The sequence below is a fragment of the Ranitomeya imitator genome, chromosome 2, assembly GCF_032444005.1.
Source record: "Ranitomeya imitator isolate aRanImi1 chromosome 2, aRanImi1.pri, whole genome shotgun sequence".
Lineage (NCBI taxonomy): Eukaryota > Metazoa > Chordata > Amphibia > Anura > Dendrobatidae > Ranitomeya > Ranitomeya imitator.
In genome coordinates this window covers 364,699,957-364,723,067 of record NC_091283.1, presented here as the reverse complement: position 1 = coordinate 364,723,067, position 23,111 = coordinate 364,699,957, and the positions used below count along the sequence as shown (strand labels likewise).

The window sequence follows — 23,111 nt, the reverse complement described above, 5'->3', positions numbered from 1 at the left end:
TGCCTTAGGGGATGAGGCATTAATGCGGTCCATTCTCGAATTTCTGCAATCGGGGATGGAACTAGGGTTAGCAACTAACACTCTCAATGTACAAGTATCGGCACTGGGTGCCTTGCATAATTGTAAGCTAGCAGCAAACAAATGGGTGTCTCAACATATAAAATCCTGTAGTAGGTCCAGACTGGTTATAGTCCCAAAGAATTCCACCATGGGACCTGAACCTAGTTTTGGAGGTGCTAACTAGAGACCCATTTGAGCTCTTACAGGATTTATCTACAAAGTTCCTCACAATTAAGATGGTTTTACTAGTGGCCCTGACATCAGCCCGTGGGATGAGGGATAGACAGGCCCTGTCCAAATATATCCCCCCTAAACACAGGTGTGTGACGATAGAATTGTTCTAAGGCTGAACCCAGCAAATCTTCTTAAAGTGGTTCTTAAATTCCTTAGGAGTCAAGAGATTACTTTGCCTTCCTTTTGTAATAACCCTAGAAATCCAGGAAAAATTCCATACCTTAGATGTGAGGAGGTCCATGTTGGACTATATGTCCATGACCAGTTAGTGGAGGAAAGACCAGTCCCTATTTGTAGCCTTTCAGGGTAGCAGAAAGGGGTATAAGGTGTGCAAGGGTACTATTGCCAGATGGATCAGGGAGGCCATTAGCTTATCTTACACTAAGAGTAGTGCTCTGGTTCTTGAAGGCATCAAGGCTTACTCCACCAGAGCCGGGGCAACCTGGGCACAAAAGGCGGCAGTATCAATTGATCAGATCTGTAACGCCTCTACCTGGTCCTCACCATTTACTTTCTTTAAGCACTATAGACTGAATGTGTCCTCCTCTGCTGATATTACCTTTGGTAGAAAGGTGCTGCAAGTGGTGTTCCCTCCCTAAGGTGTTTAAATTCTCCCAAATTCTCTCAGGTGTGCTGTCATGGGTGAAGGGAAACACCAAGTTTACTTACCGGTAGCCATTTTTCCAGAACCCATGACAGCACCCTTATATTCCCCACTTCTCACCCTATGGGTGTGCACTATAGTTTGAGTGTTTTATAATGTGGTGTTGGTTATGTGTGTATATTAACCCAGAGATCCTCTCATGCTCTGTAACCCAACTGAAACGGAGAGAGGTGCTGCCCTTTTATTTCGGTAGGTCTCCTGTCCTGGCTGGGCAGATCCATCATATCATGGGTTCCGGAAAAAATGGCTACCGATAAGTAACCTTGGTGTTTTTGTGAAAAAAAGGTAAATGTTCATTTTTCTTTCCACATTTGAAAAAATTCTTGTAAAGCACCTGAAGGGTTAATAAACTTCTTGAATGTGGTTTTAAGCACCTTGTGAATTTTGTTGGAAAAATAGGAAATGGCGGGTCAACTTTATAACACTTCTAACTTCGTAACAAAAATTTTTTTTCAAAATCGTTACATGTGGGAAATGTTATTTATTATCTATTTTGTGTGACATAAAAGTAAAAAAATTGCAAAAGAAATGTATTTATTTTTTACCACATAATTGCAAGTCTTATTGAACAAATTTTACCACTATCGTGAAGTACAATATGTCACGAAAAAATCATAATCAGTGGGATCTGTTGAAGTGTTCCAAAGTAATTACCACATAAAGTGACACTGGTCAGAATTGTAAAATTTGTCCTGGTTATGAAGGTGAAAACAGGCTTGGGAGATAAAGGGGTTGTCCTGTCCAAATCGGTATGTCTGCAATCACTCTGCGATTCAGACTTCTGAATCTCCCCATCGCATTCATTGTGCGCTGCTGGGCTTCTCCGGTTTCTGACCCTGGACCACAGGGTGTATATAAGTTATACATAATGCCAGTGGGTGTGACCTTGCTTCTGTACAAGTGTATGAAGCGAAGCCACGTCCACTAGACCCTGGCTAGGAGTATGTATAATGCATACATACCCTCTGGTCCTGGGTCAGAAACTCAGACTTATCGACTTATCGATTTGGACCGAACAACCCCTTTTGTGGCCACAGTGTGAATGTGCACTTACACTTTGCACTTGTATATACTTTTGTTCTGCAACGTGAATAGCGAGTTCCTCTTCCCCCTCCATGTGGAGACGTCGACATACTCAGCCAAGGCGGTACCCTCTTGGTCCTCCACTTCCTTCTCCTGTACATGCCTTGTGCATGCCTTGTTCTTAAAGGGGCAGCGCACGCACCTGCAAAGGTGCCCCCAGCCAATAGCTGGGAGGCATCTTGTATAAAAGACACTCTTCTCAATAGCGAGGTGCCTGAGCAACACCTGCAATTTCCCTACATTTGTGTGTGCAACTGTATGTTGCTAGGTTCCCCGTTCTTAAACTTTTATAGTTATTTCCTTATCCTGTAGTCTTGTGTGGTGCGTAGGTGACCCTGCGGTACCTGATCCTGTTTCTGAGACCTCTGCGTCTGAAGAAGAACCTATCTTTGAATTCCACATTGTTCAGACTGTCTATCAGTCTACGAATCCTGCCAGTCAGTGACTCTGGTCTCATTTCTCCCTTCAATGAACCTGACCTTGTGGGGTCAGCAGCTGCACTACTGAACACTGCCTAGGAGTGTTACCTAGTGGTGACCTGCAGCTCAAGCCTTCGTTTTGGCCAATGTAATATTTTTTGGTTTATTCCATTATTTGGGAGCCAGAACGAAGAAAGAGGGTCAAACATCATTCTGTTATGACTCCAACTCTGAGCTCTACTGTTGGTATATTAACTGTTCTTTTTTTAGTGAATAATTTAACTTTTCTACATAACTTGCAATTTCTATGGATATTTTAGAAATGTTATCAAAATAATTTTTATGGCTATTTTATAAAAAGAAAAAAAAAATGTTTTTATTCTTCACAGATGACCGTACTAGGAGATCAGAGGGACAACTGACATCTTCAATTTTTAAATCAGATGATCTTGTTATCACACAAGATATAACTGAAGTGTATACCATTATTCCAGATTCAGACTGTAGCAGAAATTTGAACCAGAAATCAGGGCTTCTTAGACGTGCGAGAGTTCATACAGGGGAGAAGCCATATTTGTGTTCAGAATGTGGAAAATATTTTCCTAGGAAATCAAATCTTCTTAAACACCTTAGAATTCACACAGGGGAGAAGCCATATTCATGTTCAGAATGTGGGAGATGTTTTGCACATAAATCAAATCTTGTTTATCACCATAAATTACATACAGGAGAGAAGCCTTTTTCATGTTCAGAATGTGGGCGATGTTTTGCAGATAAAGCACATCTAGTTGGTCATCGGAGAACTCACACAGGGGAAAAGCCATTTTCATGTTCAGAATGTGGGAAATATTATACAAGTAAATCCTGTCTTGTTAGACATCAGAAAACTCACACAGGAGAGAAGCCATTTTCATGTTTAGAATGTGGGAAATGTTATAGAAGTAAATTCTGTCTTGCTGTACATCACAGAACTCACACAGGGGAAAAACCATATTCATGTTCAGAATGTGGGAAATGTTATGTAGATAAATCACATCTTGTTACACACCAAAGATCTCACACAGGGGAGAAGCCTTTTTCATGTTTAGAATGTGAAAAATGTTTTATAGATCAATCAAATTTTCTTAGACACCAGAGAACTCACACAGAGGAGAAGCACTTTTCCTGTTCAGAATTGGGAAATGTTTTTATTGGAAATCAGTTTTAGTTGGCCATCAGAGAATTCACACAGGGGAGAAGCCCTTTTCGTGTTTAAAATGTGGGAAATGTTTTATCCGCAAATAGCGCCTTCTTGAACATCAAAAATTTCACGTGGGGAAGAAGCCATTATCATACATAGAAAGTGAGAAATGTTTTACTTGAAAATCATATTTTTTCCTACACACTGACCGCAATAGAGCATCCACTTCCAGGAACAAGAAACCTACAGAATAAAAAGGTGATACCTCTATGTATGCCTCAGTGTGGTTTCGTGTTTCTGTGAGGAGGAGATCTATACCCCTGTAGTGTGAAGACAGATGTACCTGGGGAGATTTCTTCAGAGATTGCAGAGGCGTTCCCAGAGTAAAGGTACCTTCACACATAACGATGTTGTTAACGATATCGTTGCAACGTCACACTTTTTGTGACGTAGCAACGATCCCGCTAACGATCTCGTTGTGTGTGACAGCGACCAACGATAAGGCCCCTGCTGGGAGATCGTTGGTCGTGGGTAATGATCAGGACCTTTTTTTGGTCGCTGATCACCCTCTGTCATCACTGGATCGGCGTGTGTGACGCCGATCCAGCAATGTGTTCACTTGTAACCAGGGAAAATATCGGGTTACTAAGCGCAGGGCCGCACTTAGTAACCCGATATTTACCCTGGTTACCATTGTAAAAGTTAAAAAAAAAAACAGTACATACTCACATTCTGATGTCTGTCACGTCCCCCGCCGTCAGCTTCCCTGCACCTACTGTCAGCACCGGCCGTAAAGCAGAGCACAGCGGTGACGTCACTGCTGTGCTCTGCTTTACGGCCGGCACTGACACAGTCAGTGCGGGAAGCTGACGGCGGGGGACGTGACAGACATCGGAATGTGAGTATGTAGTGTTTTTTTTTTTTTACTTTTACAATGGTAACCAGGGTAAATATCGGGTTACTAAGCGCGGCCCGATGTTTACCCTGGTTACCCGGGTGCTGCAGGGGGACTTCGGCATCGTTGAAGACAGTTTCAACGATGCCGAAGTCTTTCCCCTGATCGTTGGTCGCTGGAGAGAGCTGTCTGTGTGACAGCTCCCCAGCGACCACACAACGACTTACCAACGATCACGGCCAGGTCGTATCGCTGGTCGTGATCGTTGGTAAGTCGTTTAGTGTAACAGTACCTTAAGTAGCTGACATGGATCCCTTGGTCCTGTTGGCTCCAGTGAATTATGCCCTCCCTTCTTTCCCTGCAGTTGCTAAAATAGGAAGGGGACGCCTCTGTGCTCCTGGCGGGCTGCTTCCATGTGGCCGCTTCCATGTCGGGGACACATGTGACACATGCACGCACTCTGTAAGAGATGATAGTGCTTTCAGGCATGGAGGCGCATGTGCCCAGTCAGCTGGCTGCTTCCGAGTTCAGAAAGCGTGACCAGGGTTCGAATGATTAAGGCACCTGGGGAGTGAGCGGGAGTTCTGCCTCCAATTGGAGTAGCCCCCTCCTCCAGTATCGAAAAGAAAAACCTGGAAGTACCCCTTCCTCTTGGCAGTGGGTGTGCTGCTATGGTGAGAATTGGGGCAGTGTGGAAGATCCTGTATTGCCCAGTGGTGATGTAAATTACACAAAGTGTCCTCCTTGTACAATAGTTTCCAATGCATAGGATGAGTTGAGTACTTATGATGTGTTGCACCATGCTGATTGTTGCTGATTGCAGGTAGACCAGGCAATAATAATGAGAGATGGATACATTATTGGGCTCCTGGGAACATCGCTAACTGTATGTCTTCCTAGAAGTCGGTACGTAGTAAAACTCATGACACACTGATGTCATCTGTGTGTCATCAGTGTGCACGTGCGCACAGCGGACCATGCTTCTGGCAAAAAAACATGTCAACATGTTTTGCACATGGATACATGGTCCGTGGAAACACACTAAAATGTGCGGAGTGTCTCCAGTATGTGTGAAAACTATCACTACATGTACTGGAGATACTGAGATGTGAAGGAGGCCATGTGTAGAGAAAATTTGCCCAAAGCATATTGTAATCCTGCACGCAGGGCCCTCGCTCCTTTTGTTGAGTGATGTGTTATTCTGAAATGTCTATTGTCTGTACAAATCCCCTCTAAAATGTAAAGTGCTGTTTGGAATGCTTCTGATTCATTCTTTTTTGTTAAATTGTAAAGTATTTTTAATAAAGCAGATTGAACATACAATGTAAAGTGCTGCCGAATATGTTGGTGCTATAGAATAAAAAATTACATCATTATTATTATTATTATTCTAATAACCAGTAACAGTGGACGGGTGTAGGTCTGATAGCATAATTTCTGGTGCTATCAGACCTACGCCCGTCCACTGGTTACCTGTCTTGAGCCATATCGCACCTGCAAATCTGAGAAGACAAGAGCTCCTACTTAAAGAATTCAACAAAGTAGTGAATAATGAAAATCTCCCAATATATCAAAATATCCAGGATGGTCAAATACAGCGACTGAAATCAAGACATCCACCCATCCAAACCGCAATTACCCTGTATGAACATGATTTCAATTTAGAAGAGAAATGGCGTGAACTTTGAGTCAGTGCAGTAGACGGTGAGCCTCAAACGTTTCCTCACTTTCAAAATCCACCACCAGGCTTCAATCTGCCAAGGAAAACCTGGATCACTTTGAATCGTATCAGAACAAACTTTGGCGTCTGTGCAGATCTTATGCATAAGTGAGGAAAATCGGACTCTCCTGCCTGTGACTGTGGAGCTGACCATCAACAATTCAGCACGTTGTCGAGCTATGTCCCCTCAGATCTTATACTGGTGACAAGAATGATTTCTATACTGGAAATGACAATGTTATTGCATACATAGGAAATCTCGATATCCGACTCTGATTTCTATTCCTTTGTTCTTTTCAATCACTGTTTATCATTTATTTATTCTTATATGATGTTTAAATATATGTTCATACGATTAAATAAATATTATTCTAAGAAGCTTTGTGGCTCCTGCATAGAGCAAACAGTAGCTGACGAATCTTCATCCTTATTTCTGGAGATTAACGCTTTAACTCCCTCCCAGCAACATCCAGGAGATCACACATGGAGTGGGCTATGTCACAGCACAATGATGTCCCATCCTGGGACAATGTAAAACAGTAAAAAAAAAATATTAAGTGTAAGAATGTAAAAAAAGCCAAATAAAGAACAAGAAAAAAAGAAAAATATTAATCCAATAAATACATTTATTTATATAAAAAAAATAAACAAAAAAAGTATATACATTTGGTATAGCCACATCCAGAATGACCTGCTCTACAAAACTGTTCCACTAGTTGACCACTTCAGTGAACAAAAAAATGAATAAAGCATTATTTTGTCTTCGTTTTTTTATCATCATACCGCTGAACATAAAGTGCAATCAAAAAGAAGAATGTAAATCAAAATAGAACCGATGAAAACATCTGGTCCTGCGAAAAATAAGCTGGCATAAAGCTCCATCAGTGGAAAAATAAAAAATTATAGCTCTCAGAATATAGCAATGCAAAAATAATAATTTTTTCTATAAAATAATTTTAATTGTGTAAAAGCGCCAAAACATAAAAACTATATAAATGAAGTATCATTGTAATCATACTGACCTGTAGAATAAAACTGCCTTATCAATTTTATCATATGCGGAACGGTATAGAAAAAACCTCAGAAAAACAATTCCTTACTGGTTTTTGATCATTTTACCTCCCAAAAATTGGAATAAAAAGTGATTAAAAAATGTAATGTGCCCAAAAATGGTACCAATAAAAACGTCAACTCGTCTCACAAAAAACAAGCCCTCACATGACTGTTGGCCAAAATATGGAACAATTATAGCTGTCTAAATATGGGGATGCAAAAACTAGTTATTGCAATAAAAAAGTGTTTTAGTGTGTGACTGCAGCCAAACATAAAAACCTGATATAAATCTGGTATCACTGTAATCGCACTGACCAAAACAATATAGTCGCCTAATCATTTATACTGTATGAGGAACGGCGTGAAAACTAAAAATCAATTCTTTACCTGCTGTTGATGTTTTCATTCTGCCTCCCAAAGATCGCAGTAAGGTTTGGCGCACATTTATCCTGCTGTTATGATTAGGCAATTCAGTACCACAGTGAACATAGAGGTCAGAGCACACACAGTGATCTGACAATAATCCAAAAACATAGAACGAGCTCTGAGACGTGGGAACTCTGTTGACCGCAATCCCTGATCCTCTCCAACAACACTAGAGGCAGCCGTGGATTGCGCCTAACGCTACCTATGCAACTTGGCACAGCCTGAGAAACTAGCTAGCCTGAAGATAGAAAATAAGCCTACCTTGCCTCAGAGAAATACCCCAAAGGAAAAGGCAGCCCCCCACATATAATGACTGTGAGTTAAGATGAAAAGACAAACGTAGAGATGAAATAGATTTAGCAAAGTGAGGCCCGACTTTCTGAACAGAGCGAGGATAGGAAAGGTAACTTTGCGGTCAACACAAAACCCTAAAAACCACGCAAAGGGGGCAAAAAGACCCTCCGTACCGAACTAACGGCACGGAGGTACACCCTCTGCGTCCCAGAGCTTCCAGCAAACAAATAGATAAGCTGGACAGAAGAAAAGCAAACAAAATAGCAAAGGAAAACTTAGCTATGCAGAGCAGCAGGCCACAGGAACGATCCAGGAGGAAAACAAGTCCAATACTGGAACATTGACAGGAAGCCAGGATCAAAGCACTAGGTGGAGTTAAGTAGAGCAGCACCTAACGACCTCACCACATCACCTGAGGGAGGAAACTCAGAAGCCGCAGTACCACTTCCCTCTACCAACGGAAGCTCACAGAGAGAATCAGCCGAAGTACCACTTGTGACCACAGGAGGGAGCTCTGCCACAGAATTCACAACAGTACCCCCCCTTTGAGGAGGGGTCACCGAACCCTCACCAGAGCCCCCAGGCCGACCAGGATGAGCCACATGAAAGGCACAAACAAGATCGGGAGCATGGACATCAGAGGCAAAGGCCCAGGAATTATCTTCCTGAGCATAACCCTTCCACTTAACCAGATACTGGAGTTTCCGTCTTGAAACACGAGAATCCAAAATCTTCTCCACAATATACTCCAACTCCCCCTCCACCAAAACCGGGGCAGGAGGGTCAACAGATGGAACCATAGGTGCCACGTATCTCCGCAACAATGACCTATGGAATACGTTATGTATGGAAAAAGAATCTGGAAGGGTCAGACGAAAAGACACAGGATTAAGAACCTCAGAAATCCTGTACGGACCAATGAAACGAGGTTTAAACTTAGGAGAGGAAACCTTCATAGGAATATGACGAGAAGATAACCAAACCAGATCCCCAACACGAAGTCGGGGACCCACACAGCGTCTGCGATTAGCAAAACGTTGAGCCTTCTCCTGGGACAAGGTCAAATTGTCCACTACCTGAGTCCAAATCTGCTGCAACCTGTCCACCACAGTATCCACACCAGGACAGTCCGAAGACTCAACCTGTCCTGACGAGAAACGAGGATGGAACCCAGAGTTGCAGAAAAATGGCGAAACCAAGGTAGCCGAGCTGGCCCGATTATTAAGTGCGAACTCAGCCAAAGGCAAAAAGGACACCCAGTCATCCTGATCAGCAGAAACAAAACATCTCAGATATGTTTCCAAGGTCTGATTGGTTCGTTCGGTCTGGCCATTAGTCTGAGGATGGAAAGCCGAGGAAAAAGACAAGTCAATGCCCATCCTACCACAAAAAGCTCGCCAAAACCTCGAAACAAACTGGGAACCTCTGTCAGAAACGATATTCTCTGGAATGCCATGTAAACGAACCACATGCTGGAAGAACAATGGCACCAAATCAGAGGAGGAAGGCAATTTAGACAAGGGTACCAAATGGACCATCTTAGAAAAGCGATCACAGACCACCCAAATGACTGACATCTTTTGAGAAACGGGAAGATCTGAAATAAAATCCATAGAGATATGTGTCCAAGGCCTCTTCGGGACTGGCAAGGGCAAAAGCAACCCACTGGCAAGAGAACAGCAGGGCTTAGCCCGAGCACAAATCCCACAGGACTGCACAAAAGTACGCACATCCCGCGACAGAGATGGCCACCAAAAGGATCTAGCCACTAACTCTCTGGTACCAAAGATTCCAGGATGACCAGCCAAGACCGAACAATGAACCTCAGAGATAACTTTATTCGTCCACCTATCAGGGACAAACAGTTTCTCCGCTGGACAACGATCAGGTTTATTAGCCTGAAATTTTTGCAGCACTCGCCGCAAATCAGGGGAGATGGCAGACACAATTACTCCTTCCTTGAGGATACCCGCCGGCTCAGACAAACCCGGAGAGTCGGGCACAAAACTCCTAGACAGAGCATCCGCCTTCACATTTTTAGAGCCCGGAAGGTACGAAATCACAAAATCAAAACGGGCAAAAAACAGCGACCAACGAGCCTGTCTAGGATTCAACCGCTTGGCAGACTCGAGATAAGTCAAGTTCTTATGATCAGTCAATACCACCACGCGATGCTTAGCTCCTTCAAGCCAATGACGCCACTCCTCGAATGCCCACTTCATGGCCAGCAACTCTCGGTTGCCCACATCATAATTTCGCTCAGCAGGCGAAAACTTCCTGGAAAAGAAGGCGCACGGTTTCATCACTGAGCAATCAGAAGCTCTCTGCGACAAAACAGCCCATGCTCCAATCTCAGAAGCATCAACCTCGACCTGGAACGGAAGCGAAACATCTGGTTGACACAACACAGGGGCAGAAGAAAAACGACGCTTCAACTCTTGAAAAGCTTCCACAGCAGCAGAAGACCAATTGACCACATCAGCACCCTTCTTGGTCAAATCGGTCAATGGTTTAGCAATACTAGAAAAATTGCAGATGAAGCGACGATAAAAATTAGCAAAGCCCAGGAACTTTTGCAGACTTTTCAGAGATGTCGGCTGAGTCCAATCATGGATGGCTTGGACCTTAACAGGATCCATCTCGATAGTAGAAGGGGAAAAGATGAACCCCAAAAATGAAACCTTCTGCACACCAAAGAGACACTTTGATCCCTTCACAAACAAAGAATTAGCACGCAGGACCTGAAAAACCGTTCTGACCTGCTTCACATGAGACTCCCAATCATCCGAGAAGATCAAAATGTCATCCAAGTACACAATCAGGAATTTATCCAGGTACTCTCGGAAGATGTCATGCATAAAGGACTGAAACACTGATGGAGCATTGGCAAGTCCGAATGTCATTACTAGATACTCAAAATGACCCTCGGGCGTATTAAATGCAGTTTTCCATTCATCGCCTCGCTTAATTCGCACAAGATTATAAGCACCACGAAGATCTATCTTGGTGAACCAACTAGCCCCCTTAATCCGAGCAAACAAATCAGATAACAACGGCAAGGGGTACTGAAATTTAATCGTGATCTTATTTAGAAGGCGGTAATCTATACAAGGTCTCAGCGAACCATCCTTGGCTACAAAAAAGAACCCTGCTCCTAATGGCGACGATGACGGGCGAATATGCCCCTTCTCCAGGGACTCCTTCACATAACTGCGCATAGCGGCGTGCTCAGGCACAGACAAATTAAACAATCGGCCTTTTGGGAACTTACTACCAGGAATCAAATTGATAGCACAATCACAATCCCTATGCGGAGGTAGGGCATCGGACTTTGGCTCATCAAATACATCCCGGTAATCAGACAAGAACTCTGGAACCTCAGAAGGGGTGGATGACGAAATTGACAGAAATGGAACATCACCATGTACCCCCTGACAACCCCAGCTGGACACCGACATGGATTTCCAATCCAATACTGGATTATGGACCTGTAGCCATGGCAACCCCAACACGACCACATCATGCAGATTATGCAACACCAGAAAGCGAATAACCTCCTGATGTGCAGGAGCCATGCACATGGTCAGCTGGGTCCAGTACTGAGGCTTATTCTTGGCCAAAGGCGTAGCATCAATTCCTCTCAATGGAATAGGACACTGCAAGGGCTCCAAGAAAAACCCACAACGCTTAGCATACTCCAAGTCCATCAAATTCAGGGCAGCGCCTGAATCCACAAATGCCATGACAGAATGCGATGACAAAGAGCAGATCAAGGTAACGGACAGAAGAAATTTTGACTGTACTGTACCAATGGTGGCAAACCTAGCGAACCGCTTAGTGCGCTTAGGACAATCAGAGATAGCATGAGTGGAATCACCACAGTAGAAACACAGACCATTCAGACGTCTGTGTTCTTGCCGTTCAACTCTGGTCAAAGTCCTATCGCACTGCATAGGCTCAGGTTTAAGCTCAGGTAATACCGCCAAATGGTGCACAGATTTATGCTCACGCAAGCGTCGACCAATCTGAATGGCCAAAGACATAGACTCATTCAGACCAGCAGGCATAGGAAATCCCACCATGACATCCTTAAGGGCTTCAGAGAGACCCTTTCTGAACATAGCTGCCAGCGCAGATTCATTCCATAGAGTGAGCACGGACCACTTTCTAAATTTCTGACAATATAACTCTATCTCATCCTGACCCTGACAAAGAGCCAGCAAATTTTTTTCTGCCTGATCCACTGAATTAGGTTCATCGTACAGCAATCCGAGCGCCAGGAAAAACGCATCGATATTACTTAATGCAGGATCTCCTGGCGCAAGAGAAAATGCCCAGTCCTGAGGGTCGCCACGCAAAAAAGAAATAGTTTACAATTATTTTTGAAACTCAGAAACTTAGTTCTATCACCACAAAACAAATCAGGAATAGGAATTCTTGGTTCTAACATAGATTTCTGATCAATAGTGTCTTGAATCTTTTGTACTCTTGCCGAGAGCTGATCCACACATGAAGACAGACTTCTAATGTCCATTGCTACACCTGTGTCCTGAACCACCCAAATGTCTAGGGGGAAAAAAAGGCAAAACACAGTGCAGAGAAAAAAAAATGGTCTCAGAACTTCTTCTTTCCCTCTATTGAGAATCATTAGTACTTTTGGCTTCCTGTACTGTTATGATTAGGCAATTCAGTACCACAGTGAACATAGAGGTCAGAGCACACACAGTGATCTGACAATAATCCAAAAACATAGAACGAGCTCTGAGACGTGGGAACTCTGTTGACCGCAATCCCTGATCCTCTCCAACAACACTAGAGGCAGCCGTGGATTGCGCCTAACGCTACCTATGCAACTCGGCACAGCCTGAGAAACTAGCTAGCCTGAAGATAGAAAATAAGCCTACCTTGCCTCAGAGAAATACCCCAAAGGAAAAGGCAGCCCCCCACATATAATGACTGTGAGTTAAGATGAAAAGATAAACGTAGAGATGAAATAGATTTAGCAAAGTGAGGCCCGACTTTCTGAACAGAGCGAGGATAGGAAAGGTAACTTTGCGGTCAACACAAAACCCTAAAAACCACGCAAAGGGGGCAAAAAGACCCCCCGTACCGAACTAACGGCACGGAGGTACACCCTCTGCGTCCCAGAGCTTCCAGCAAACAAATAGATAAGCTGGACAGAAGAAAAGCAAACAAAATAGCAAAGGAAAACTTAGCTATGCAGAGCAGCAGGCCACAGGAACGATCCAGGAGGAAAACAAGTCCAATACTGGAACATTGACAGGAAGCCAGGCTCAAAGCACTAGGTGGAGTTAAGTAGAGCAGCACCTAACGACCTCACCACATCACCTGAGGGAGGAAACTCAGAAGCCGCAGTACCACTTCCCTCCACCAACGGAAGCTCACAGAGAGAATCAGCCGAAGTACCACTTGTGACCACAGGAGGGAGCTCTGCCACAGAATTCACAACATCCTGCACTCTGTGCTGAGCGCTTATACTGGGGTTTCCGTGTAAATCTCTGAAATTCAGGATTCAGACGGAACCCGCGGTGGAAGATTCTCTATAATGAGGTATGTGGAGGCACTGTGGACACCATGGGACCAGTGATCCAGCGGTGTCAGTCTTCTTTGGTGTGTATAAAAGAGCTCTCAACCACAATTTTGTACACTTGTGAAAAGAAGGGCACTGCTGAACAGAGACCAGTCAAAGCTCAGAGTTACTCTTCTGCTTCATTATAGTGAATGGATCACTCGGTGGTTTCATCTGTCACATCACTAAGAGATATAGATGGAAACCCCAAAATAAGAGCTCAATGTAGAGCGCATGATAAATGTGATCCCAAACATTTTGTAAAATGCTCAATCCATAAAAAAAAGCAAGTCCCCACTCTGGTCTGTCATCTGTTAACAGACATATAGCAGGCTTCCAAGATACTGGTAGCACAAAGGCTCTGGAAAAGCTAAATGGCTCCTCGCCCCTCAAAAGAAATTCAGGAAATTCTGCACTCCCAAATCCAAATGTCCCCTCCCTTCTGAGCCCATGTGTGCCTAAAGCACATTTGGCGCCCACGTTTGGCATTTCTGTAATGATGAGAACCTGCCTAATTGAAGGGTAAATGTCTCCAAAAGCATGAACTGGGCATAGCATACTGGTTACTACAACGGCAGTTTGCAGTTTTCACTCGGCAACATCCATTACTGCTTGTTTCTGGAAAACACCCATGGAGTCAAAATCGTCACTACACCTGTAGATAAATTCTCAAAGGAGTATAATTTATAAAATGGGTTCACTTGAGGGATTCTGTTCTTCTAGCACTTAGAGGCTCTGTATATGGAGTCTGCAAACTATTGTCGGAAAATCTGCGCTCCAGGAGGCAAATAGCGCTCCATCCCTCCAGAATCTCACAGTGTGACTAAGCAGTACTGTACAGCCACATATGGGGTATTTCTACATTCAGCAGAAATTGTTGGACAAATTTTGTTGCCATTTGTACCCATTTTCTAGTATGAAAATGTAAAATTTGGAGCTAACACACAATCTTGGTTGTAAAAATGTAAATTATTTTTTCTTCAATGCCCAATGGTATCAAATTCTGTGACACACCTCTCATGTCAATATGATCACGGCACGCCTAGATGAATTCATTGAGAGGTGTAGTTTGTAAAATGGGGTCACTCATGGAGGGTTCTGCTGGTCAGCGCTCATAGCAAGTGAGCATTTCTGCTACATACAGGTGATCTGATCATTGCCTTTATGTAGCAGAGCCTATCAGACAACTGCAGCTTCTAGTCTCCCATGGAACTATTGAAGCATGCAAAGTGTAAAAAAAAAAGTTTTTAAAAATATATAAGTTCAAATCACCCCCCTTTTGCCCCATTCAAAATAAAACAAAAAAAATCAAATATACTCATATTTGGTATCGCTGCTTTCAAAATCGCTCGATCTATCAAGCTATAAAACAAATTAATACGATTGGTAAATCCAAACCCCAGATTTCTTTTGGTCGTCACAACATTGCATTAAAGGGAACCTGTCACCCCCAAAATCGATGGTGAGGTAAGCTCACAGTCATCAGGGGCTTATCTACAGCATTCTGTAATGCTGTAGATAAGCCCCTGATGTTACCTGAAAGAGGAGAAAAAGAGGTTAGATTATACTCACCCAGGGGCGGTCCTGCTCCAATGGATGTCTCAGGTCTGGAACAGCGCCTCCCATCTTCATTCCATGACGTTGAGGGCAGAGCAAAGTACTACAGTGCGCAGGCGCCGGAAAGGTCAGAGGCCCGGCGCCTGCGCACTGCAGTACTTTCCTCTGCCCTCAACAGGGCAGACAAAGTACGCCTGCGGCGGAGCCGCGACGTGAAGACCAGAAGAGGACGTCATGGAATGAAGATGGGAGGCGCCGGAGTCGACCTGAGACACCCATTTGACTGGACCGCAGCGGGTCCGCCCCTGGGCGAGTATAATCTAACCTCTTTTTCGCCTCTTTCAGGTTACATCGGGGGCTTATCTACAGCATTACCGAATGCTGTAGATAAGCCCCTGATGGTGAGCTTACCTCACCATAGATTTTGGGGGTGACAGGTGCCCTTTAAAATGCAATAATGGATGATCAAAAAAATCATATACACACCAAAATGGTATTAAAAACTCGGCACACAAAAAAAAGCCCTCACCCAGCCCCAGATCCTGAAAAATGGAGACACAATGGGTATCGGAAAATGACACAATTTTTTTTTTTACAAACTTTTAACAATCCCCTGGATTTTATTTCACCACTTAAATAAAAAAGAATCTAGACATGTTTTGTGTCTATAAACTTGTAGTGTCCTGGATAATCCTAATAGCATGTCAGTTTTAGTATTTGGTGAACATGGTAAAAAAAAAAAAATCCAGAAAACAGTTGTGGAATTTTTTTGCAATTTCACCGCATTTGGAATTTGTTTCCCTTTTTCAAGTAGGCTGAGTTATGATATGCACTCTTCTTTCTACTATTTACGTTTTGGCTTCATCAAAGACATTCCTTGGGTTGGTAAGGGAGGGGGAATAAGTGGCTTTCGGGGATTGGTCTTCTGCAGTTAAAAGCCCTAAAAACTACTCACACATTGGTATCAAGTTGCACAGAGTATCTGCCATAGGGCTTTGTTGTATGAGCGAATGCAGAGGGGGAGAAATCTGCCATGTGTGTCTGGAAGCCATATAACCTACTAGAACTAAGCTCACAATATAGGCACGGATGATTGACCTCGTGGAGACCAAAACATCCAACACCGCGGAGACACCATCACGTGTTTCTCAACGCAGTGATCCAGAACACTGCCCCCAAATATGCAAATGCAAGTAGAGGCGCTGCGGAGACACCATCACGTGTTTCTCAACGCAGGCAGTGAATAGCCAGGCCTTTCACCTGGAAGGAACAACCAAGGGAAGGGCAGCATCCAATAAAGGAAAACATCCAATAAAGGAAAACCACCTATGCCAAGCATGGTGTTATGTTTGCTAATGACAGGTGTTATGAAGGCAATCCAGAAACACAGTGTGCTTAGCGATCAGAGCGCACACAGTGATCTGACAAATACCCAAAAATACAAGAACGAGCTCTGAGACGTGGAAACTCTGTAGACTGCACACCTGATCCTATCCTAAACACAACTAAAAGCGGCTGTGGATTGCGCCTAACAACTACCTAGGCAACTCGGCACAGCCTAAGAAACTAGCTAGCCTGAAGATAGAAAAATAGGCCTGACTTGCCCCAGAGAAATTCCCCAAAGGAAAAGGCAGCCCCCCACATATAATGACTGTGAGTAAGATGAAAAGACAAAACGTAGGGATGAAATAGATTCAGCAAAGTGGGGCCCGATATTCTAGGACAGAGCGAGGACAGTAAAGCGAACTTTGCAGTCTACAAAAAACCATAAAGCAAAACCACGCAAAGGGGGCAAAAAAAACCCACCGTGCCGAACTAACGGCACGGCGGTACACCCTTTGCGTCTCAGAGCTTCCAGCAAAACAAAAGACAAGCTGGACAGGAAAAAAGCAACAAAAAAGCAAAAAGCACTTAGCTATACAGAGCAGCAGGTCACAGGAACAATCAGGAGAAGCTCAGATCCAACACTGAAACATTGACAAGGAGCAAGGATAGCAGCATCAGGCGGAGTTAAGTAATGAAGCAGTTAACGAGCTCACCAGAACACCTGAGGGAGGAAGCTCAGAAGCTGCAGTACCACTTGTGACCACAGGAGTGAATTCAGCCACAGAATTCACAACAGCATGGTATCCATCCACAGACAGCTGTTTCGGGGTTTTTGCCCCTCATCAGTGTGGAGTAGGAAACTGGCTATCAGGAGCAGTGCCTAGGAGAAAGTTTATAAAGGCACGGATGATTGACCTCGTGGAGACCAAAACATCCAACACCACGGAGACACCATCACGTGTTTCTCAACGCAGTGATCCAGAACACTGCCCCCAAATATGCAAATGCAAGTAGAGGAGCTGCGGAGACACCATCACGTGTTTCTCAACGCAGGCAGTGTTTTCCTTTATTGGATGCTGCCCTTCCCTTGGTTGTTCCTTCCAGGTGAAAGGCCTGGCTATTCACTGCCTGCGTTGAGAAACACGTGATGGTGTCTCCGCAGCTCCTCTACTTGCATTTGCATATTTGGGGGCAGTGTTCTGGATCACTGCGTTGAGAAACACGTGATGGTGTCTCCGCGGTGTTGGATGTTTTGGTCTCCACGAGGTCAATCATCCGTGCCTTTATAGACTTTCTACTAGGCACTGCTCCTGATAGCCAGTTTCCTACTCCACACTGATGAGGGGCAAAAACCCCGAAACAGCTGTCTGTGGATGGATACCATGCTTGGCATAGGTGGTTTTCCTTTATTGGATGTTTTCCTTTATTGGATGCTGCCCTTCCCTTGGTTGTTCCTTCCAGGTGAAAGGCCTGGCTATTCACTGCCTGCGTTGAGAAACACGTGATGGTGTCTCCGCAGCTCCTCTACTTGCATAAACTCACAATATGGCATATTCACATTATCGTGACACATGGGCCATACCAGCTCCAGCAATTCCAGTTTGAACGAACTGTAATTGTCCGGATTTTTTCCTGTGTCTCTCAGTGACCTACTGGCATATGTGATTACCCACTCACTTCCTTCTTGTACCTGAAGCAGTACTGCTCTCAGTCCGTGTAGGCTTCTATCAGTGTACAGCAGGAAGGGCTGTGAGAAGTCGGCATAGGCCAAGACTTGGTCATTCGTCAATGCCATCTTCAATGCCTGAAATGCTTCTTCTTGCCGTGGGCCCCATTGAATGGGTTGACGTTTGGCTCCCCCGAGAAGTACCCCGCAACAACTCATTGAGTGGTATGCAAACTTGGCAAAGTCCTTTACAAACATGCGGAAGTTTCCAGCTAGCCCTAAGAAGGCTCTCAGTTCTCTCAGGTCGGAGAGCATGGGCCACTTCAGTACTGCAGCCACCTTTTCTGATGTGGGGTAAACTCCCACATTAGACACTTTGTGTCCCAGGTATTCATTTGAATAGGTGACACTCCAGGGCTTAATTTTTAATCCGTGTCTTTGAAGCCGCTCCAGCTCTTGCTCCAGCTGGTGAAGATGCTCTTCAAACATGTGAGAATAGATGATTATGTCATCCAAATAGATCAAGGTGGCTTCGATGTTCAGGTCCCCCAAGCATCTTTCCATCAACCACTGAAAGGTTCCTGGTGCATTCGTCAGTCCAAAAGGCATCCGGTTTAACTTGAACAGGCCCATAGGGAGGACAAAGGCTGTTTTGGGGTGATCCTTCTCAGCCACCAGTACTTGCTAGTAGCCACTGGTTAAATCAAGTGAGAAAAAATATTTAACTTCTCCATCTATAGGCTTAATCTGGACATCCACACCCGCTAAGCATACATGGGCCAGTACTGGCATAGTGAGTACAGTCTGTCCCACCGACAGTGTCACTGTTGTCTCTGGCGGAATCAATACTTTGCCGAGATATTGGGAGGCAGAGTGTAACTTCTGAATTTGACTGACTTGCACTAGTTGCTTCAACACCTTACTGGCCACGTCACAGGTAGCATGGGTCCAATTGTTTTTATCGTGGCCCTCTGCTAAGAATTGCCCCACTTCTTTTAGCATATTCACCAGGGTTACAATAGGTCCTCCGCCTCCGGACTCCTGTAACAACACTTCCTTTTCGCCCCAGATCCTTTCCGCACACCCGGACAGACATTCACACTACTCCTGCTACCGAGATAGTCAGTTGATTAGCTGCCACCAGTCAAATAGTGTGTTCCTTTCTGGAGTTAGCAACTTTGGGAAAATGACTCTGGAAATACGCCTCAGCATTGTGATCACCTGAGACCCTGTGTCCATCTAGCAGTGAATGCGTTGCCCATTGAATTCAGCTCAGGTAAGGAGTCTCTCAGAGACAAAATCCTCAGAATTCTCTGTTCTGCTCCCTGAGGCTCGAAACCCCACGGTATGCTCCACGACCGTGTGGTGCATTAGTTTAACGGGTGCCCCGTCTCCTTACTCGATTGGCACAGTCTCTTGAAATATGACCCCTTCCATCGCAGGTCCAACACTCTCACTTGTGTTCCACTGATGGACCAAGTATGTGGCGTGATGGAGTCCGGATGGAGCGACTTTCTCGCTCTGACCTCCTCCCACGTGAAGTCGCGGGATCAGCAGGAGGGCTGGCAGCAGGGGTCCCCTTGATGCTGCACAGCTTACCTCGAATGTCCTGAATCTCTTGACGTATCTCCCGCACCCAGTTGAGCTCAGTATGTGCTAAGGGGTGACCACTTCTTAACCTCAAGAAATCCCATACCAGGATTCAGGCATAGGCGTTCCTTTAAAATCTATTTCCAATATGGATCCTTCAGTCCAGCAATTAATTGGTCCCTTCCTCCAAGGGGCCCAGTTCTCGGTGCCCATCCCGGGTCTTCTTGGTGATATGGACCATCACTTCTTGCAATGCATTAATATACTGAGCTATGTTCTCACTTTCTCCTTGGACCCGCTGGAACAACTGCATGCAGAGGTGCCCCAGGTCCATTGTGTTACCATGCATATTCTCCAATATTTTTATCACCTTTCCACAATGTCACGATCTCTAGGTGGGTGGTACATAATCATCAGCCAGGCCTCCCTGTCAAGGGTCAGGAGGGCTAGCTCGGCCTGAACGGAAGGAGTCAGAAGATACATTCGTAGCATGCTTTTCAGCCTCTCTACCCAGTCCCACAGTGACACACTGCTCCCTGTGAACTTGGGAAGGTTGCTGAGCATAGCCCCCAATGTTATATTTCCCTTGCCGGGCTTGGTCACAGACTGGACCGCCATCTCTGGGTCTGAATGTTGCACCCTGCTGACCTCAGCAAATGTAATGCAGGTGCCTGGATGCAACGTACAGAGATCACGAGGCGGAAACAGCCAGTGGTTGATATATTGGTATTTTTATACAACTATAACTTCTAAACAATGAGGGTTATTAAATATGCAGTTTAATAGTATAGATGATTATAACAGGTTATGAACAAGCTAGAAAGTCTCTCAGTACTTAGTTAGTGGTGCGCCCAGTTTTGGGAGACACCATATGAGTTCTCACTTGATGCTGAGGCTCTAGCGGGGGTCACCCGGTTTACCTGCTGACTTAGTCTACTAAAGCTCCGTGAGATTCCCACACACCAAGCGGCCCCCTCCCATCCTGTGATTCTAGTTTGATCCGGCCCCGGTACCGTATGTGATAACTGAAAGTGACAGCCCTGCTCACTTGCATTGTTCCTCCTCTCTCACAGGCATGCCACTCCTGTCACAGTCGCCGCACTGCCCTTTTCGGCTTGACCGGCAGTGAAGGTCTCTCAGGCTCGATGCAGAGAGGACCGGGCCTCAACTCTTGACACATGTAGTCCGACTTTGGAGGCTTGACCATCATTGGGTGCAGATTATGGCTCTAACCAGCTTAAGCCATACTCTGGGATGTCTTCCGGGGGATCTGGACCTTGCCAGGTAGTGATAGACACCCAGGTAGCACAAACTCTCTGCTGAGGCCTGTCACATTGGTCTCAGTGGAGTCTTTGGAGCCCGTCTACCCTACCCTTTGTGGTTTGGTGCACTGGGCTTTTATATCAGGGAAGTTATTACAGAGGGTCACCTGATCTGTTCCAGCACACAAGGTTCTTCCCTCTGCAAACCTTCCAGCACACTTTGGTTCCTCTTGATTTTGGCTGGCCAGCGGATGGCAGTCTCTCTTCATTAATGGCACATATTGCACCAATATTCCAGAGGGCTCATGTTTTCTTGTTACATCTACTGTGTCAAAAAGCCTCTGTGTATACTCTGCAGCCATGTCTGTACGAATAGTGTGCTTTAAAAAATATTTCTACTCTGCCACGCTTTCTATCCTGCAATATTCCGACCCTTATCATGGGGAATTTTAATATCCCCATTGCAACTCTCATCTACCACTTATCCTCTTTCTTTAACGTCCTCCTTTGGCCTTTCACAGCTTTCCAACTCTCCTACACATGAAGATGGGAATACTCTGGATCAGGTATTCTCCCGACTCAGACTGGTTTCCTGACTTGCAAGGGGGTGAGGTGGAAGACAGATGCCCATGGGCCACAGGTACAAAATCTGCGCTTTCAGCAGGGGACAGGGTGGAAGACTAAGCAATGGAACTGAAGGCACTCTCAGACAACCAATCTAAAACCACCTCTACTTGTTCTGGCCTCACCGTTCATCCAGTGGTACTCATGCCTATGAAATTGCACAGAAAGTCCTGCACCAGAGCAAGGAAGGCATAGATCGAGCACGTCCTTTCTCTCCGTTTAGCAGCTACACGAATAAGCAGCTCCATGGCCACATCCCCTATTTGAAGTGCTCATCATTGTCTTCACCCAAAAAAAGTGCAGAGTATTACACAGTCTGTAAACAGAGCGAGAGAGTGGCTGGCGAATCATTACACATCCTGTGTTCAGAATAACCCCCCCAAAATAAATAAAAAACAGCGTTGGCTACCTTCTCCTCCTATGCCTCTTCCACCTACACCACCACCTCCTGGTTCAAGATTATTTTTTTATCTTGTCATTATAGGTCATTTCCCTATCCACATTTGTTTGCAGGTCAATTGTCCTGCTCTTACCCATATTCAGTTTCCTTTTGTACCCACGAGGCCTGACTATGACCATTGAACTACAGTTTGGACGAACCCAAACACACGCTCCTCCGCTCCGTACACACGTGGTACTGCTCCGTACACACACGGCTCCGCTCCCTACACCTCGTACACACACGGCTCTGCTACACCCACCCTGTAAACCCCTCCTGACCCCACACATAAACTTCCCCTCATCCAGCACCATGACAACCAGCACAGCAGAGTCCTGCATACACTGAGGCCCCTGATCATGTGACCCCTGACTCCTCCCCTCCTGTGACCTCATCACAGGTCCTGTGTGCACAGAACAGCCATATATGTGGTGTGCGGCTCTGCAGGTGGAGGTAGGTGCTGGAGATTCCCCATTACTGGGTGCAGGGGGCAGTAACCACTTCAGCGCCAACATTATTTTGATGCTTTTCTGTTGTCACTTTCTAGTAATCTTACTGTTTGGTTCTTTTCCTCTGATAGATACGACCCAACTATGGAAAACAGGAAGTGAGCGACACATATTGCTCACATAGTACACTGCCCCTTTCATGTCCATCACTGTGCCCTCCATGCAGTATAATGTTACCACAGTACTGCCGTCCCCTCACATATAGTACGATATTACAATGTGCCCCCCGCATTATGGTATCACCCACCGGCTAATAAATACTCAGCTTTGATCCTTTATACCGATATAGTTGAACCCAAGATATATGAGATAATCACCATAAGGCTATGTGCACACATTCGGAATTGCCGTGGAAATTTCCAGGCAACTCCATGTTGCGAATACAACGCATGCAGAATTTGCATGTGTTTTCCCCCTAAACACTAGCGTTTTACAATCGTGATTAGCTTGCAGAATGCTAGCGTTTTCCAAGCGATCTGTAGCATCGCTTGGAAAACTGATTGACAGGTTGGTCACACTG

At 45.0% G+C, this 23,111-nt stretch overlaps 2 protein-coding genes across 2 annotated transcripts in view; both read left to right on the top strand.

The window, feature by feature from the left end:
* Window positions 1–4,449, top strand: part of LOC138666585 (zinc finger protein Xfin-like) — a 162,944-nt gene extending 158,495 nt beyond the window's left edge. The window contains exon 26 of the mRNA XM_069754786.1: window positions 2,850–4,449. Coding sequence (XP_069610887.1) covers window positions 2,850–3,667 — 818 coding nt within the window. The 3' untranslated portion in view covers window positions 3,668–4,449. The remainder of the gene's footprint in view (window positions 1–2,849) is intronic.
* Window positions 4,450–22,485: 18,036 nt separating this feature from the next.
* The window catches only part of LOC138666584 (zinc finger protein 585A-like), a 62,951-nt gene continuing 62,325 nt past the window's right edge, over window positions 22,486–23,111 (top strand). Inside the window, exon 1 of the mRNA XM_069754785.1 lies at window positions 22,486–22,535. Within this exon, the coding sequence (XP_069610886.1) occupies window positions 22,509–22,535 (27 nt within the window). The 5' untranslated portion in view covers window positions 22,486–22,508. The remainder of the gene's footprint in view (window positions 22,536–23,111) is intronic.